The 20,432-nt window shown below is 38.2% G+C and overlaps 1 protein-coding gene across 1 annotated transcript in view; it reads left to right on the top strand.

Annotated features, from left to right (window-relative positions):
• Positions 1-20,432, top strand: part of pik3r3b (phosphoinositide-3-kinase, regulatory subunit 3b (gamma)) — a 167,939-nt gene that overhangs the window by 40,918 nt on the left and 106,589 nt on the right. The window contains exons 2-3 of the mRNA XM_087830272.1: positions 8,449-8,523; positions 9,312-9,386. Coding sequence (XP_087686398.1) covers positions 8,449-8,523; positions 9,312-9,386 — 150 coding nt within the window. The remainder of the gene's footprint in view (positions 1-8,448; positions 8,524-9,311; positions 9,387-20,432) is intronic.

Below are 20,432 nucleotides of genomic sequence, written 5' to 3'. Positions count from 1 at the left end.
CATCATAGCAGGACAGGCCCCTGCACGGTATGTAGCACCTGCAAATAGAGGAGGTGGCTGGACAAAGCTGGGCTGAAAGACAGGACAGAGGCACTAATCATGGCAGCACAGGAACAAGCTCTAAGCACAAGATCAATAGAGGTTGGGGTCTATCTGACCAGGCTAGATCCCAGGTGCAGACTGTGTAAAGATGCCCTTGAGACAATCCAGCACATAACAGAGGGTGCAAATGCTAGCAGGCAGGGCATACATGGAACACCATAACTAAGTGGCCTACATAGTATACAGAAAGATCTGTGCCGAATACGGCCTGGTTAAGCATGAGGAATAATCACAAGGAACGAGGAACATGGAGGCCTAGTTACCACCAGAAGGTAGCTGACTAACTGGCGAAAAGTGAAGGACTGTACTGGTCTTAGTGGCTAAGTTGATTAGCCGCGTATGGATTACAGGTGAGGAACCCACAAGGGCGGACACAGGACAACACAGTTTCCAGATGGAAAATCACCAGACACTCGCTCAGACCATGACAGTCACTGCTACCTGTTATGCTTATCACTAATTCTAATGTTTTAACCAGGTCATATTGTGGTAACCATTACCACCTACTGACATAAGAGAAAGTACTCTACTGATCGTTGCATTAAAAGTATCATGTTCAATTTGAAGTTACTCTTCAAGGCCAGTTAAGTGAAATGAAATAATTTCTCACAACACACTAGTGTTCCGCAGTCTTATGTATTGCCAGGTCAAGTATTTGAGTATTTACTTTAAGGAAAAGAGGAGAAGAGAGGCTAAAGTCATAGTTAGAAACTAGGAAACGTATGTGCAATACTATAGGTGGCTGTAGCGCAGTGGTTTGAGCAAGTCATCTACTAATCAGCAGATTCCTGACCGCTCTTGTCTGCATGCCAACATATTCTTGGGCAAAATACAAAACCCTGAGTTACTCTCTGTTGAGTTGTTCTTCACTGGAATGTGAATGTTGGGTCTATAAGAACCAGTCAATTTTACAATTTACTGAGGGTTTAAATATACAAGAGCAAAAGTGTGCCAGTGTTTTCCTGATGTCATCACTTTGGCCTGCAGTAATGTGATAACATACCCACCCCCCACCGCACGCAGAGTGTTCATTGATCTAAGTGTGGGAGAGATTATATTCCTAAGGGAATACAGATGGAAAAATGGATCAATACAGGCCGTAATACACGATTCAGTGTGCACTCGGGTGGATCTGTGTAGATTTGGGCTTAGAAATGTACCTCTGTTTCCAAGAACTAAATACACCACATTTAAGAAAACAACAGTATCCATTCAGCCATCTTTGCTTAGCCTCTCGATTTTCCTGAATTTAAAGCAACTAAACGAGTGACCAATAAGGATTTTAGCCAGTTGTATCATGAGCGTTTGTTAGCTAAGCAAAGCTTTGGATTTGGTTCCAAGTGTTGAATTTGGTTCGCTTGGACCATTTTCTGTTCTGTGACTGTAATTTGTGTTTTTGAAGATCAAAACCTTTTTTTTATTCAGAAGATATCAGTGAATGCTGTTTTGTTAATGCCACTAATAATAAAACTAATTTGTTTATAATATGTCCTTTGGTAATGGAGCTTGATGCTCCACGGTAAGGCATTAGTGAGAGACAGATTTTTCAGTGTGAAAACTTCCTGTTGCAAAAGTAGCGATTTTACTCCAAACCATGATTCAAAAACAATTTTCTTAAACCTCATAGTAGATATGTGTGACTAAATCTTACTAGCAACTTCAAAGATCCCAACAGAACACAGACTATTGATAATTTCTGCAAACCTGTGGCATGTCCACACAATTATCATTAAAAATGGATGTTTTTTTCTGAAAAAAAAAAAAAGCACAGTGTGATGGTGGCAACATGCTACTAACCTGATGATGAGAAACAGGGGGTGGCGGATTTTTCAAAGATGATAAATGAGAGGAAGGAGAGAGACAAGGTTGAGGAGGATGGATTAAAGGAGATTCTCTGTGGGTCCTCTGTTCAGTGTAAGATATCATATTTAGCTCACTTTTAATCAAACCAATTACCAGTGGAATATTAGCATTCTATAGTTTTGCATTTTGCAGAAGAAATATTAATGGAAAAACAGATTAAATAGCAGAGGGATTTAATTAGTGATCTTTTCAGCATTATGCACACCAAAACAACTCTAACTCAAGGATACTCAGTTTTGAACTTTCATTATGCAAAAATCTAAAGTCTACAAGGAAAAAGATTTATAAACAATGCTGCTATTTACCATTTGCTGCATATGTAAGCAAGCTTTTAATGGTCTGAATAGAAAAGCATTATATAAGAACCATTGTTTTAATGTGCTAAACACAGACACCTAGACCATCTTTTCCTATATAGAAACTTTAATTATGACAAAACAGTTTTGTCTGATTAATTATCTGCATGTCCAACTTGCCATTCATGGCACTCTAAAATGATTTTATCCAAGTGCCTGCTGGATTGGGAAATCCACGGGGGAAATACAGCACAATTACAGTCTCGCAGTTTAAAAGAAGCTTCCTCTCATCTGGTCATTCGCACACACATATTTAACACATTTTATAAATGTCTGTGTAAATGAGTTCAGTTTAAAATGTGTGTCACTATGCCTCACACCTTGTGGATGTCAGTGAGACGCCCCTAATTTTCAAAATTTGATGTCCTTAAATGAGACTGGGTTGGAACATGTCAACTTTATGTGAAGAGAAACAGCAGACAAGACACAAAGACTTGTGGTAGCAGGAAACTTCATTTAAATTAGGTAGGAATAGGTGAAAAAAATATGTATAAAGTACCACAGTGCTCGTTTTCCAATTCATTCCAGGCCAGCTGTTAATGTGTCTTTATCGATTATCCAACCGTTTCCGAAACATCACATCATGATTTCATGTTTTTTATTGAAATTAAATTCAATATTTGAAACTATAGTACACTTTCATGTTAATAGTTTACAGACAACAGAGGAAAGATAACGTCTCCAGCCAAATGTGGATGTAAGTTATGCTTAGGAGGACTAAAATGGACTGGGAATGTTGCCTGGAGGGAAATACTGAATGTAACTGTGTTTGTTTTTATAAACACTTCGGTGTGGGCAATGATGACAACAACAACAAAAAAAATACAGACTTGATATTTAAGTTTCTACAAATACGTTTTGTTCAAATGAATTGAAACCACGGCTGCCTTGAGGGGAAGTAGATACATCATGAAGGAAGGATTTAATAACTGGTAAACACAGTGGCTTGTCTGCATTCTTTTAGCATTTCTTTACCATGTGGCTTCTTATAGTCTAGTATTTTTCTGGAATTTATGACACTGATTCCCCAGACGTTTAGCATAGAATGATATCTATAGCCTCCATTTATTACATTTCATAAATCAAAGTTCTGGAAACTGAAACAGCATCAGCACATTACAGTATGAATAAGTCCTCGGGCAAAAATTGTATATGCAGACCAGAAGACAGATTCAGATTTAATGTGCATTTAAGATACATATCAATGTAAATGTGACAATGTTAAACATCCTGTGGATGTGGTCATAATGCAAGACAAATAGCTTTGTTTGCGTGGGAGACATCATTTAGCATTTAGCTTTGTGTCTGTTTGTGCATGTATGAATTGAAATCAATGTTTGGTTTATCCCTACACAGCTTTACTCTGAAAGTTACATTTTTAAGCAAGTGCAATGGCTATGTTTGCTAGATAAGTGTATCTGTATGCATTTATGCTAATGTATGCATATGCATAAATGTTTTTCTGAGTATGCTCATATAATAAGTCATCATACGCTAACCTCATAGCATTTTTAGCTGAGTCCCCGGGGTGGGGGGAGGTTTCCTCTGACTAACATGCTGCCATGGTGGATTGGTCAGGAGGAGACAGAGGATGAATTTTTCACTTTGCTTAGCTGTTAATATTGCTAAAGACAAGTCCCTTTCCTGTGTACCATTTAAGATTCAGCACATGTGAGGAGATGCATTGAATATTATCAGTGGCTATTGTCATAATTTGTGATTCCATAGCCTTCCCCACTACTCCTTAATGTCAAGATGCTATGTGTCTGTGGTATTTGTCACTCTATAAGTGCTTCTTTCTTGCATCTTGTCTTTAGTTTTGCTTTCTATTTGTCATTTTCCCTGATTGCATTCACCTGTGCCTCATTTTCCCAGCTGTGTTCATTAAACGGATTGCTGTGTGAGTATAAATATTTCTTTGTTGCATTATCTGTTATCCTTTACAGCGTGTTTCCTTTTTTATGGTCTCCTGCATTCTGCTGGATTTTCCACATGCTGTGTCATTATTTCTGTACACATGCTGTGTAGATCACATATTGCACATTATAGTTTGCCTCATCTCATGTGAGTTTTACCTGAAGACTTACATTAAACTTGTCTTCCTGAGATGAAACAAAACAGCTTTTCCAAACCAAATGTGGCTTCCCTCTGCTGTAGCTCCGATTAAAGGAACAGGACTGTCCAGTCAGGTCTGGAGTCAGCTGCCCCCTGGTGTCACTGTATATTATTGCAGAACTGAACACAGCACCTCCATCTGAGAGGGACAAAGATCTGAGATGTTGCACAGGGACTTAGGATGAAAACGTAAACATATTGGTGTGTGAACATCAAATATGAGTGAATTTCATACTCATCGTGCAAGTGTTTGACCTAAACATGATTTATTATACATCAAGAGAGCCAATCCTGGTATATGAGTTATCAGAAGCTCCCACAGGCACAGAGCAGCTTCTCTGATATATAAGCATCTTGCTCTATAACTCCACTCTCTTATCTTGATCAGTTTTTCCATCTGTACGTGTGTGTGTCTGTGTGTGTGTGTGTGTGTGGTGGTGGTGGTGGTGGTGGTGGGAGGGGGCATACTAAATTTGAATGGAAACGCGAAATAGAGATTCTGGTCCTACTTCATAATGCCAGCTTCACCGATCAATAAATCATTTTCAGACACTGCTGATTGGGACCACAGCTGTTGGTAGCTCTGAGGGTATGACCACATATGTATGTGTGTACCATAGTATCAGATTTATGCAGTATAGTACAGTGGAAAATGTTTAAATTTGTGTGTGTGTGTGTGTGTGTGTGTGTGTGTGTGTGTGTGTGTGTGTGTGTGTGTGTGTCCTTCCATCTGTCTTTCTGTCTCATTGTACTATGTGCATACTATACTGGTGCATACAGTCACGTTAATCTTCTCTTGGGGTTCATCTCTATCTGTTTATCTGACTTTCAACTGTGTCTCTGTGTGTCTGTAGGTTTGTGTATGTCTTTGTTTGTAGCACCCTACCCTCTGTCTAATGGGGGCTGGGGGTGGGGTGGGGTGATCTGCTGCAGAGCTGAAGGAATGGAGTCAGCTTCACTGTTCTCCTCTCTTCTCCTTTTGTCTTTATTTTCATCCACCAGTCTCTTCTTCTTTGTCCTTTTCTTTCATCATTTTCTTCTGTTCTTCTTCCTTTCTTCTTTTTTCTACTCTTTTGTGTTTTCATTTGTCCATTTACTTTTCAGTTCTTCACTTTTTCCTTTCTTGTTTGTCCTCTTCTGATTTTTCCTCTCATCTCTCACTATCCCCTGCGTGTAATATCCACTCTGATCTGTCCTCTTGTCTTTATTATATTCTATCTTTTTGTCCTCTTTGCTTTTGTCCTAATGTTTGTTATTTAATCCCTGATTCTTCTCTTCTTGGAGTTGCCCTCTTTTGTTTTTTGCTCTTTTTATCCATGTTGAATTCAGTTTTTTCAATGCTCTTCTTTTTCACTTTCCCCTCATCCTCCTATTGAGACCCCTCTTACCTTCTTCTTACTTCTACTTTCTCCTGCTTTCTCCCTTCTTCTCCTCTTTTCCATCTCGCTCTGATTTTTCTCTTTACTCATGCTCTTTACATATCTCCTCTTCTTTTTTTAACCTCTGTTATCACTTGTCTTTTCTCTCCTCTCTTCTATTGTCCTCTCCTCTCCTCTCCTGTCCTCTGGCTGAGCTATTGTCTTTGTAATACATTTCGACAGTGACATTAATGAAAGTACTGTGCATTTAACGACCAATATCTCTGGAAATTCCTCAGCATTCTTTGTCATTGCTCACACTGACAGCCACACATGCATACACATCTGAAATAATACACTCAAATGGCTGCTCACATAAACATAAACAGTGCAGAAAATACCAGGTCTGTAAACGTGTAAACATGGTGACTAAGTGTCTGTTAAGTTTTTAAATATGATTTTTTTGTGCAAGTGTGTTTGACATCATTAAAAGACAAGTGCCATTTAATTCAGCGTGACTAATACTTGGCTGTGTGTGTGCTATGATAGGACACAAGTGTGACCATCACAACAAAGGAGGGTGGGAACTGCTAAGCTAAAACGATATGGTGAGAAAGAGTATGTGGGCAGAAGAGAGCAACTAGGCATGAATTGATAGGTGAAGGAAAACTTTATTAAGAGGATGAAATAGAGGGAGTGATAGGGACAAGTTGAGGAGCAGCTTGAGAAAGAAAGTGAGAGGGCACAAAAAAAACAAAGTAAAGATGGAATAAAGGAGAAAAGACATTAACAGAATATTAGCAGTGTTGTGGTAGAGATGAGCCATGGGATGACCCTGACTTCATTAGCTACACATTAAAATATTAAATATAGAGAAAATACAATAAAACACAAAGTTACCATCATTTTATAAAATCTGCATGATCCTGTCATTTGGAATGCTTCAGTGACCTATATTTAAATTTCAAGTAATGAAATAACAGACTATATCTGTATGCTATAAGTTCTAATTCCACTTTTATTACCCTTAATAAATAAAAGGTTTCTTTCTAAACCCATTAGTTGGTAGCTTCCTAAAAACTAACATTATGTTGTACTCAGGAAGGCTCAAAACTCGTGACTAAGACCAACAACTCATCAGGGATCTGTTTACTGAGATCAAAGAAGCTGAAATAGGTTTGTTCAGCCATGCATGTTGACTTCTGTAAACCATTAGAGGAGCCCCCCACTAGCCATTAGAAAGACTGCAGGCTTAAGGAAAGTCTACATTGGCTGCACTTTTCACACCCAGAAGCTCCCTCCATCTTTTCTATACACAGCATGGAGGAAACCAAAGCTTCCTTTCTTGTGCGGTCAAGGTGAAATATTTGTAGAAACCGCGTCATTAACAAAGATCTGGTGAATCACCAATAAAAACTCACCAAACTGGTGAATAAAAACAATACAAAGGGAGCTTGGAGCCATTAAGATTTTTTTTAAATGTATTGTACCCATGTACAGTATACTACAGCATACTCCCAAAAGAATTCATGCAAGCTGCTATTATTAACTATAGTTTTATTTTCAAGTTAGGTGATCTCTGTGGGAATAAGTGTTTGAAAAAAAATGGACTGGTGTTTCCAACACTCACAGTGGATGCACTAGGGAACACTTGAGGTTCAGTACCTTGCACAAAAATACTCTGACACACGCACAGAAGACTTGATGCATTAATCATCCGATTTGTAGGTGGACTGCTCTACCAGCACATCCCTGGATGCCCCAAATGTTGCCAATAATTTTAAAAGAATGTTCAGTTAGTTGAAAGATTTATTGGCTGCATAATAATGGATAGTATAAGAGCAGCTCCTTAAAGCTAACTTGTTCATAATCTGCTTTAGAGTACCAACACATCTTTAGTGTTTTAATTCTACTTCACCAAGATCTCAGTAAGAAGCCCTGTTTATAGACGATACCATGTTTTCTTGCTCTTTCATCAGTAATGTTAGTCATCTTTTTCATGCATATGTGCAGCATGATAAACCAACCTTTTAAAAATGTTCAGAGGTTGTCTGTACAGTGCATGCATACGCTCTGCTGTAGCTATTTATGCTGTTGTTGCACATTGATATATTCATGTGTCATGTTTAGTTTTCTTTAGTGTTTTGTATGCTAGCACTAAAAGACTACAACTTAACATGTATGTATTTATGTGCCTAAAGAAGCTGCTATTTTTCTGTGTGTGTGTATGTGTCACACGGTGGCATGTGAAGTTTTGACCCAAGTACGAACTCATCACTGACATTTACAAGGCCTTTATGCTGCTGTCTGTGTTTGTTTCTCTGTTATGTGTGTGTGTACACATTCCCTGGAGGGCACACACATGAAAGCACACATACGCACTTGGATCCATCAGTCTAGATGGGTGGATTGCAGAAATTGAAAAGAAAAACCATGCCTCTTGCTGTCGGGCTCAACAAGTCTTCAGAAATGTTGGTTGTAGTCTTATAACAATGTTTTTCTCTTTTTTCAGTTTTTTGGCAGTAGTAAATTATTTTCCAAATTATAATCACTATGCAAATGAAATCAAAATTAGAACTAAAATTATCCTTATGTTGATGTCTGATTGTTTCAAGGCAAGAACAATGATAAAGGCTTTTATATCTCTGTCTCAGGTGTGGAGGCAGAACTTCTTTCTGAAGCAGCACCTGTGATTGTTTGGAGACTCATCGAGACCATCGAGAAACATGGTGAGAAAAAAAGCAACATCATTGTGTACTAAGTATATTTATTACCAGGTAACTACACACATTGGCATCATTATTTTGAAGCCAAACAACCGTAACCATATATATATATATATATATATATATATATATATATATATATATAATGGTAATTGCTCTTTCTTGGTAATTATATATATTAAATAAAGAAGAAAATACAATAAGTCTCATTTTTACAGAGGAGTTCACATTTTGCAAAATGTACACCTAACTAAGACTCACTGCTGCACAAATTCATAACTCAGCATGTGACCACTGAGTACATTTCTGCATGCGTACATTTCTGCTTCTGGGCTACAAATCCAACATGATGATTAGCGAGCTTTAAATATGCTCCAAGCCCTATTTTCAAATGTTGCACAGAGCCAGGCTGGTTTTACTTTTCATGAGTCTAACCATGTCCTGACTCCTGCTCTGTGGTTAGAGATGTGAGATTAATCTCCATCTTTTCATTCCGTCACTTATTTAAAAATAAATCCACCTTCTCCCACATGAGAAATAATAAATACATGTGGTATGGTTCTGTCTTCTGAGGGCAGCAGGTGAAGAATTTTATAATTCAACAGGGCTGCATGAAAAATATAACACAATTCACCACATTTAGCCTGGAGCCTGAATAGCAGACTTGATCATTTGTATATTATAATGTATATCACTGTTTCTTAGCCCAGAGGAACATCATATTTTCTGTCTGACACAGTCATTTCTCGACTGACTTCGTTCCTCTTCTTCCTCTTGTGTGTGCTATCCAGGTCTTAATGATTCTCTGTACCAAGCCCCACCAGCATCCAGTGGACCTGTAGAGCTCCGCCAGTCTCTAGAATCAGGTACGGACCCCTTCAAAATAAGTTAAATGTTAGAGCAAAAATAAAGTATAATAATGTATTCAGTAAATATTTACTGAAAGCTTTTTTTATGACTAGAAACGTTTGAGGTTCCAGTTCAATCAAACGTCCAAGATAAGGCGGTAATGAGCTGAGTCTCAGCCTCTGAATGTGACCGATTTGTCTGAGTATTTAAGGAAAATATTGCTTGGCCATTCATATCTAAATGATAGAAATATTTTAAATCATATCACAATGAAAGTGATCATTCTCTTTACATCTCAGTGTCATGAGCTGTGTACAGGCAGACACTTTGAGCAGGCAGGCAGGCAGGGCAGACAGCATGAGGGAGACCACAACACAGATCGAAGAAAACACAGGGCTTAAATACACAGAGGGAGCAATCAGGGAATAGGAGACAGGAGAGAAACACAGCTGGGACAAATCAGGGCTAAGACATGGGAAGCAAAACCAAACACATTAACATGAGACACGAACCTTTAAAGTAAAACAGGAAACATAACACAGAGACATGGACTTGACAAGGGGACACAGCTGACAGGGGAGACAGAGAAACTATGGAACACAGAGACATAAACTATAAGACAGAGAACTCTAAGAAACCAAAAAACTAGAAATGATAAATAATATCAAAATCAAAGTTCAATAATAATGTAAAACTGAAAACCCCTAACACTCAGAACCTGCAAAGATTCTCATATTGCCTCTTTGCATCCTCTCACTTACTCCCATCTTTGGCCAAAATTAACTATTGTCTCTGGGAATGGGCTTGACTACCAGTATGTCAGTGTCGAGTTGACAATTGCTGATCATATTTGGTGATGTGATGTGTGGTGATCGCCAGCTGGCACCAGAAACATGTTACCAAACAGCTGATTAGTATGAGGTTGACATGAAAAAGGTTATTGTAACCAGTGTGTCAAAGGTAGCCCTTAAAACATTTTCCATTATTTTAAAAAGGGACAGTGGTCTTGATAAAAGTATCACTAAGTATCCGTATCAATAATGTTACAACCCGTCTAGGACCAGGCAATAACATGAGTGAGGCACTCGCTCCCCCCCCCCCCCCCCCCCCCCCCCCCCCCACAAGACCCAAGCAGCCACAGGAAACAAATCTGTTCTTTATAATGCCATTTATTTATAAAGTGAAAAAGAGGAACAACAAAAACGGGAGTGTCAACACTTCAGGGTGAGCCAAGGCCAAAATAATAAACAAAAAGAAATCTACACAAATCCCGCACCCCTGACCTTACCAAAACAAAGTCAAAAATAAAGATAGAGTCTGACCTCCTTAACTAATTCAAAACAGGAGAAAACGGGTGATCAAAAGAAACGGCTGCTCACCCCTACCCACTCCACTTCCACAACTTTCAAGCTGCAATGCAGCCAGCGGCTGCCACAGTTACACTGCTGGGTCATGAGGAGAAATGCGAGGACCTCTCCTGCCTTAGCACTCCAGCCTCCTTTTAATGGGCGGGTCCTCCAGCTGGAACCAGTCACGTCGGGGCGGTGTATCTACGCACCAATCGGAGCAGGGCACAGCTGAATTAACATAAAAAGATACATCACCTGCTGCACTCCCTGTCTGTCATGGAAACTTGTCAGCACACTGTAAACCTGAAGAAGTTAGCAAAACTTAAAAAAAAATAATAATAAAGTTAATAAATGTAAAAGTTCAAGCATACAAATCTCACCTTTGTGTTCTTTTTTAATTAAGCAAAAGTCAAACAGGACCTTTGATAAATCAAAACTGTAAAAAGTCAAAAGTGCCTCATTCAGCCATTTACACTAGCACCGCAGTGGTTTCTATCTTATATTCACACATCGGTGAACACATCGGAGAGCAACTTGGGTTTCAGTATCTTGCCCAAGGATACTTGACCAACCGAATTAGTTGATGACCTGCTCTGAGTATGGTCTTTTATAACATCAAACACAAAGGAGCTATTCATTTATTTATTTCGTAGAAGGAAAATCTGCCCTTTACACTTGATAGCATTTAGTACTATTTTAACATTGCTGATGATTGTGGATATTTCTTAAGAGTTCCTAATAGAAAAAAAATGACCAGACGTTTCTTGCCTTTGTTCACAGCAACAACAACATCTTTGATTTCAAGGAAAATTTCATGAAAGATGTTCACACATTAAATATTCTGTTGTTTCTAAACTGAGGGAAATGAAATAATTGAATTATCGATAACTGGGGATCCTCCAAGCGCTTCTATCACAGACCTAATGGTTGGTAAAAAGATACCTATTTTATCTTTTAAGTACCTTATTGTGCCTTTAGGGGTACAAAAGCCTGTCTCGTGGGTTGTATCTTTTAAAGTATTGATGTTGTGTCCTTAGGCTGGAGTCTAATCTAGCTGTCATAGAAAGAAGACAGGGTACACCCTGGATACACTCTGACATTATTAAGTCATTAATTAATTTATCATGCAGTTATTAAACATGGGAGGAAATCCATGCAGATACAGGGAGAAGATGTGAAGTCCACACAGGAACGTGGCAGCCAAACAGGAGAATTAAATCAAATTAAATAAGGGACTCTGACCCGAAGGATGGAGAGCCAGTCCAGACCACCTGTACAGGGGTATCTGGGATCTAACAAAGTGCAAACCAGAAAATATCCTGGGCATGTACAAACTGTGGCACAGTGGTTCAGTAGTTAGCACTCCTGTCTCACAGGAAGAAGGCTCTTGGTTCCAATCACAGCAGGGGCCTTTTTAAATGGAGTACATGCCCTTGCATGGGTTTCTTCCAGATGGTCCCTTTGCTTGAAATGCATAAAATAATGTTAAAATAGTGTGCTTTTTACTGCTTGACAATATATTGTATATCTACCATTCTGTATACATAAATAGCTGGTGTTCCAGTAATTATTCTTATTGGTTAGATTTCTCTATATTGTAACAGTATGGGCAAAAACTGTTTTTTAAACTCTATCACTATTACCAGTTCTTTCAGGTCAGATAATTATTGAATTATTGATTTACAGGCACCTCTTTTGTTTCACTTAACACTGACTTCACACAGGTCCCTTTTCTCTTCTTGTTCCACACCTCGTAGCAATAACTGCACAAATATGGTTGCTCTATTCAGAATTGTCCTGAATGCATTCAAACTGGTACACGTACAATGTCATGAAAAAGCATTTTGCCCCTTCCAGATTTCTTTGGTTTTTACATATTTGTCACACTTTCAGGTCATCAAACAAATTTTTATTGTTACACAAATATAACTTAAGTAAATATAAAATGCAATTTATTATGGGTAAAAAAGCTATCCAAATCTATCTGCCCCCCTTCCCAGCATTGGCATGTGTACCAAAATTACTCCAGAGTAGAAACACAACTAATCCAGGAGATCAAAAGAGAGGAAGAGACTGAGCAAAAATGTGATCCATCTCTGACTTCTGTGGCAAAAACCTATGCTGAGCAAAAAAAGAACATAAAGGCTCTTATTGGGTTTAGATTAGATTAGATAAAACTTTATTAATCCCTCGGGTAGGTTCCTCTGGGAAATTTGTTTTTCCAAAAAGCACAGCACCGACAGAAGTTACAGAGTTAAGAATATTATATATATATATATATATACACACATATATAAATACAAAGACATATATAGATAAAATATACAAAGGGATAAATAGAATAAATAGGAATAAAAATAAAAATAAAAATAAAAATAAAAAATACAAGTGAATTGCACATTTCAAGTATGAAGTCTATTGCACTGCTGATTATTAACAAAAAGTATTGCACAAAAGGTATTGCACAGTGAAGAGAAGAGGCACTACAGCTTAGTTGTTCCCCCCTCCTTTGTCCTCCTGTTTCCCCTCCCTCTCCCCTCCAGAGAGGAGTTAAACAGTTGATGGCATGTGGGACAAAGGAGTTTTTAAGTCTGTTGGTTCTTGTCTTTGGGAGAAGCAACCTGTCACTGAACAGACTCCTCTGGTTGTTTATGGCCGTGTGCAGAGGATGCCCAGCATCGTCCATAATGTCCAGCAGTTTCTTTAGTGTCCTTTTCTCTGCCACTGTCACCAGAGTGTCCAGCTTCATGCCGACCACAGAGCCAGCCTTCCTGATTAGTTTAGGGGCAAGTGCCTGCTAACAATAGCTCAGTAGAGCAGATCATCTACTAGTTGGAAGGTTGGTGGTTTGATCACTGGCTGCTGTAGTCTGTATGCCAACATATCCTTGCTGAACCCCAAGTAGCTGCCCTATTTGTTCATCAGAGTGTGAATGTTAGATAGAAAAAGCATAGAAAAAAGTGCTTGTGTGAATGAGGGATGTTGTATAAAGTGCTTTGACTGCTTAAGTAGAGTAGAAGAGTACAAAATAAAAACCATCCCATCCTACACAGCGGCCATGGAGGTTTGCAAAGTTCTATTCTTTTGATAAATGAAATCATCATTTTAAAAATATGTTTTATTTACCGAGGTTACCTTCATCTAACATAAAAATGTGTTTGATGTCATGTAAGTGTGTGCAAAATGTGCTAAAATATGCCACAAATGCTTTTTCACTGTACTGTATATGTAACTGTCTAAAAGCTATTCAGTTAGCAGACAAATAAGATTACAAGTGAAGCTTTCTTGTGTACTAAAATAGCAACATGAAACACTTGTTTTAGCTTGTGCACTCAATTGAAACTGAAATTATGTTTCTTATCTTTTCAAACAAAGTGACTCTTGCTAAAATTAAATGGGCTCTTCCTTTTGCTGTGTTGGTTAATTTTTAATCATCTGCAAGCAACACGTGGATCATCAGAAAACACAGCTCCAAAACCAGGTAAAGTCGATAGTCAGGAAAAAAGACAAAAGTTGGCCAAATTGTAGTATTTGAAGTTCAGTTTTGGCACCACCAGGGAGTGCTCTGGCTCTGTACTTTAATTTTGGGGGAAAGGGGAGGGGAGCTCACAAAATTACACTCTCAGTTGGAGCATGGTAAGCAGGTAGCTGGCCAGGAGGATATGAGACATTTATTCTTAGTTTTTGTTATTTATGCTTATGATAGTGGGTCAAAAACAGATATTTCATTAGTTCTTACCAGTATGGTGTGATGTTATATAAAGCTTATATAAAACTGAACTTTGCCCTAACATATGTCCACTCTCTGGCACATTTACATGGAATTATTATTGTTAAAATATTATTTTTATTATAATAACAAGAAGAATATTAAGATAATGGTTAATCGAGTGCACTCCCTCTAATTTTATATGTTAGTAATATAATTTACAAAGTAAATCTTGAATGAAGATAATTCTAAAACTATTTTAAAATGTATACATGGCATTTTATGGAATGATGCAGAACTAATTTCGGTGTTTCAGCAGTTATGCTACCTGGAATCCTAAGAGGTTAGCACTAATGATGCCACGTCACCATTATGTATTTTTCATCATTTATGTTATATGTTATTGTCGTTCTAAGTCTTAAAAGAAATACTAAACACACACACACACACACAGCTATAAACATAGGCTTAGGTAATACATCACACTTTCAAAAGGTTTTAAAAGACTGAAGACATTGGATGCTGAGCCACACAACATAGCAAATGGACTGATTCTTATATAGTACTTTTGTTATTTATCCGAGAACTCAAAACACTTTACACAGCTTGCCAGATACATGTGTATAGATACATGCGCACACACCTGAAACCTGACCCTTTTTAGACCATTATCATTGGGCCAAGATATGCACATATTATTAAATTAAAGGAGCTGACATATAGGCAGAGAAATATATAACAAAGCCCTGACATGCACACCCAGATATATGTTAAAGCATAAAGGGGCTGAATGACAGAAATTGCATGCACTCTATAACTGTGTTCTGTATGATATGTGATCTAACAGAGGTGGACAGAGTTTATGGAATATAAATATATCAAAAGGTAACTTGTGGGGAGATTTGTGTTGACGTCTGAGTATGAGGTCATGTGAATAGTTATAAAGGAAGGGTTTGGATGGAATACTGAAGGGCACGTAGGGGTGGTATATATGAGAAACAATGGAGAGAGAGTGGGAGGGAAACAAGAAAGGAAACACTGTCTTCCTCCGTGCCTCAGCATCACACACAGGAATATTTTTCTCTTTCAATTATGGTTTTGAATTACACACTCAGAAGAAATACAAGGCAAAGATAAAGAAATATGTAATGAATGAGTGTTTTTCTTTAAGTATAGACTGTGTATAAGCAATCACTGTGGCTGATGTAATATCACCTGTTGGCTTGTGGAATCCACAGGGCTGGCCTGTACAACAAAGATTTGTTCCGCAGTTCTGTGAAGTAGGGTCCAAAAAGCAGAAACTACAATACCATTTTGAACATTCAAGGCATAGAAAAGAGCTAAGTTATGAAAAAATCTCATTATTAGCCTAAACCCACCAACTGCATGTCTTTGGACTGTGGAGAAAACTATCAGAGAGAACCCATCCAGACATGGGGAGAGCATGCAAACTACATACAGAAAGGCCTTGGCCAGATGGTGGATTGAAACCCAGGACCTTTTTACTATGAGGCAACAATGCTAACCTCTGCAACACCCTGCTGCCCTATTTAAAAAAAATAACATTTGACAAATAATAGGCCCGTTCCTCTCAATCACGCCCCTCCAGGTCTCACTGTTGTTGCCCAATGAGCGTTGAAGTCTCGGTCGGTCCGCCAGGGCCTCAGCTCCTGGCCGCAGCCTGGCACACATTGCACCCGACCCCTACTGCCTGTGGGGCCTGGCGCCTCCTGCAAGTGGTGGGCCTATCGCTACAAAGACAAAGGTTAACCAGGAAATATGCAAGTCTTGAAGGTTATATCCAAATCCTCTATCCATGTTTGTATACTGTGTATGGTAGTACATATATATACTGCAATAGACTTAGATTGCCATGATGCACTGAGTGTTTCTCCTTCTCTCACTTGTTTTCACTGACCATGTGCTTATACACTCAATTTAATATGAGTTATTATTAATCTCTGGCTCCCTTCCAGAGTGTGTCTTTGTCCTGTCTACCTCTTCTCATCCCCAACTGGTTGCAGCAGTTTCCTGACCCTCGTGCTATTTATGCATATATATAGATATATAGATTCATTCACTGTCACCAAAGTACTTGGGGGGGGGGGGGGGGGGGGGGGGTCATCTGATTGTTGCGGCTTCTCTGAATTATTTTAGGGTCTTTAATTTAGAACATTAAGTGGCTTTAGGAGACTTTTGTTCTGATTTGGCACTATAAAAACTAAACTGAATTGAATAACTGATAATAGTAAATAAAACCTTTGTTGGAACGGTGTTCTGATCAGTACGTTGCAGAGGCAGTGAAACATCAGTCTGCAGGAAGTATATCCAAGCTGCTGAAGTACTCTACCTTCTCTGTTCTGCATTTGTGTTGCATGTTATGGAATAATATTATGTAACAGGAAGTTGTATGTTATACAGAAATTCTCACATTATTTCACAGCCTCAGATCCTGCCAACTGACATGATTGGCTGTGTGTGCTTTATTTGGTATGTTGCACGTGTGCAGTATTTTCTTAGAGGAGTCAAAGTGAGCGTATAAGTGTCTGAGTTACTCTGAAAGGGTTTAGGAACATTACCTCATCAAATTGACCTGTGATTGGTACATGGCCTGAGAGTTGCCATGGTAACAGCTAGCCTTTTTTAGCAGACTGGTTCTGCCGTGCCCACACAGCGCTCAGTGAGTTGGCCCAGTAACACTGTGTGTGTGCTGGAACTTCTGTATCTGTGAGTACCAGCATGTGTTTCACACCTGAAGAGTGACAACATCTATCTATCTATCTATCTATATCTCTCTATCTATCTATCTCTCTATCTATCTATCTCTATCTATCTCTATCTATCGTCTGCGTACAGTGGTCGTCTCTCCACGCGTGTTCATTAAAATCATCGTTTGACCTAACCCTCCTGGATCAGTGTTGTTTCTGTGTCCCTTCTCAATATTTGAACCCGCAACACTATCTAGAGAGAGAGAGAGAGAGAGAGAGAGAGAGACTCCAGTAGCCTGCCAATGCCACCCTGGCAAATGGTACACACCAAGAGTGATGCTTGGTTGTTGGTGTACCCTGCAGTTTATTTCCTACTGCAGCTAAAACAACTTGTTTGAGATAGTGGATCAACTGAGGATTTCACTAAAGGCTATTATAAGCGGTGCAAAAGTACTTTAGAGTTTAAGAATGTTCTTTCTGTGAAAAGTATAAAAGTAGTAGTGTTTTTTTGAAAAAGGACAAGATTTTATTACAATGGCAAGCATCTTTATTTTGTATGTGTACTAGTATCTCTGGTGTGAGGCCTCTGGGTATGTGTGTTTTATGCTTTTAACTGAGTTTGAAGTAGTTGCTTATGATGATTACATGGAAGTGCTCAGATATATGCAAACACACAAACACTGTGCAATGGCACAGAGTGGGCAGTGTCTGTTTTGGAAATGATGACTCATGTTCACTTAAACTGTTACAGAATATTCTGCTACACAGAATATAAAACAGTGTGCATGGAAGCATAGAGAGACACTGCAGATAGATGAGGACATACTACTTTGTTATCTTTGCTCACATTTTCCCATCAAATTATTTGGTTGCCTCTCACAGCAACAAGCAATCTACAACACTGGAACCCTTAAATAATATTATTTCTTTTTGCATTTTTTTAGTGCTCTTCAGTCTCTCTCTGTCTTCCCTTTTGAACGTTTATGTCCTTTTTTATTCGCTCATTCATCGCCATTCCTTTTCTTCTCCCTTGTGCTTCAGTGACAGTGGCTGCTGAGTTCAGCAAAACAGAAATTAAAATTGCTCCCCTACTCCATCTCTCCATCTTTTTCTTTCATCTGCATCCTTCTATTCTTTCTGTCTCTGCTACCAGTTGTCTCCCAGTCTCTATCCTGCTATTGGTTGGAAGTGATGTCATCATCTTCCTCTGGGGTCCGTCAGTAACCTATTGGAATCCAGTAATTTTACAGTCAGCAGCTGCACATACTCGTAAACAGCTGATCAGACATTCGTTCACAGTGGATGTGTGGTGGAAACAGTCAGTCAGTTTGTCGTAAAGCATTTGGCAAAAATTGATAAAATGGTTCTTTGTCTCCAAATACAGCAAGTATTTTTAAGAACTTGCTAGAGGAACATTTTATTCCACTAACACTAATTGCATTATATATTTATTATTTTTCACCCAAGAGGGAAAACAAAGTGTAGAAATATACATTCATATTTTCTTGCAGGTGTATTACTGACACTATCTTACAGCGGAAGAAATGTAAGAAATATTGTGTTCTTGAGAAATAAAGAGCCTAGAGGTGTGGTGTGCTTTTGTAGGAAAGAAAAACCTTTCAGAGACATCTAGTTACCCTTCATTCTGTCATTAACCATACCCCTCATTCCCATCTTAAAAGGTATTATTGATTGGCCCACCAAAACAAACAGAATTTATAGAGTAATTTCTCTTGTCACTTCATCTCATGGTGATCTCTGAGCTGATCTCTATGTTCCAACCATTGACTGTATAAAGGTGTTTTACACTCATTGGTTGTAACCAGCTGTGGCTAATGCCATGACACCTCTGAAAAAGAGATACTGAAGGCTAGACCTTTAGTATTAAAAAATAATGAAAAGGATTTTCATGTGATTAAATTGTTTTATTTTAGCATTATGCAATTCTGTTATTCAAATTTAATGTACTTGAGTTGGACCAACGTAATTAAATAATGATGAATCAACTTATTTACTCCAGTTGAGTCCAACTTAATTTAGCTGAGTTGACCCAACCCATGCAAATGAAGTTAGTCCAACACAAATACTTAATGCTAATAGAAAGTAATAGATTAATGTTAAAATCCTTCCCATTATTATTTTACATTCATTTGAAGAGTTATTTTTGGAGTGTCCAATAAAATCTAGAGTCTGTTTAACATAAAACTTGAATGGCTTTATAACAACTTTCACGTAGCTGTCACTCCATCCAACTTTATCAGAGTTGCAGGGGGGCTAAAATATAACAACCATCCAATTTCATCTTTTTGAGTGTTCCAGGAGAGATGGAAATTGCAATGCTGTATGTTTTCACAGACAATCAAAACAATTGTGTTTGCGTAATTTGCAAAGTAAGAAAAAAAGGAATTGAATGTCAAGAGACACTATCAGACAAAACATGCTAATTCATATCTCCTATCAGAGAGCAACCATGCTGAAAAACCTTTCACAGAGAGTGTTTATCAAAGACTGTGTTATGAAATATGTGAATGAAAAGTACATTTATTTTGTTCAGGCTTGAACACACCTAATCACCATAATAATACAAACGGTTGTATTATTAAATATAAAATGTTTTTTTTTTTAAAAAAAACCCAAACCCCCACAATTGTTATGTTTCAAAAAAGGAATGAATGATTATTGGCCCCTGAATGATTTTCCATTAATAAAACTGGCACACTTGAAAAAAAGTCTGGATACCCCTGACATAAGCCTTGATGGCCGATTTCCCAAACTTTAACCTTTATTGGCACCATATACTAATACTGTAGAAATTAGTTAGTTTCTAAATATAAATCTTTAGTGGTAGAAAATCAGAGAAAGGTAAAATTCATATTATAATTTATATTGATAGTTATCAACCTGAACAGACTTTGACTGATAGAAGATTTTAGGGCTGATGCTGATACCAAAAACTCTGATATTGCTATGGCAGCCAGTTTTCTTTATACATGTATATTTATTTCAGGAATATGTTTTGCAAACTGTTTAGCAACTTACTGTAGACAGTGACCCTTCTCCACTGTCTGCTCAGCTGTTATGCTATTCTGCTACATGTGCTGCAGACTGTGCTTTGCTTGATATACTAGTGTCATGCATCAATATCTACTATTTTTGAAAAAATGCATCCATGTCCTCTGTACTGAAATCTTTTCATGTTTTCCAGTGTAACCAGTGGGGCTTTTGGGGAGCTGACACTCACAGGGGATTGATGTTTTTGTCAGTGTTAGCTAAAATCATACTGAAATGTATCCTTCT

The sequence above is a fragment of the Neolamprologus brichardi genome, chromosome 17, assembly GCF_056152115.1.
Source record: "Neolamprologus brichardi isolate AB-2024 chromosome 17, ASM5615211v1, whole genome shotgun sequence".
Lineage (NCBI taxonomy): Eukaryota > Metazoa > Chordata > Actinopteri > Cichliformes > Cichlidae > Neolamprologus > Neolamprologus brichardi.
The sequence above is the reverse complement of the archived record's forward strand: the minus strand, read 5'-3'. Positions and strand labels throughout refer to the sequence as shown.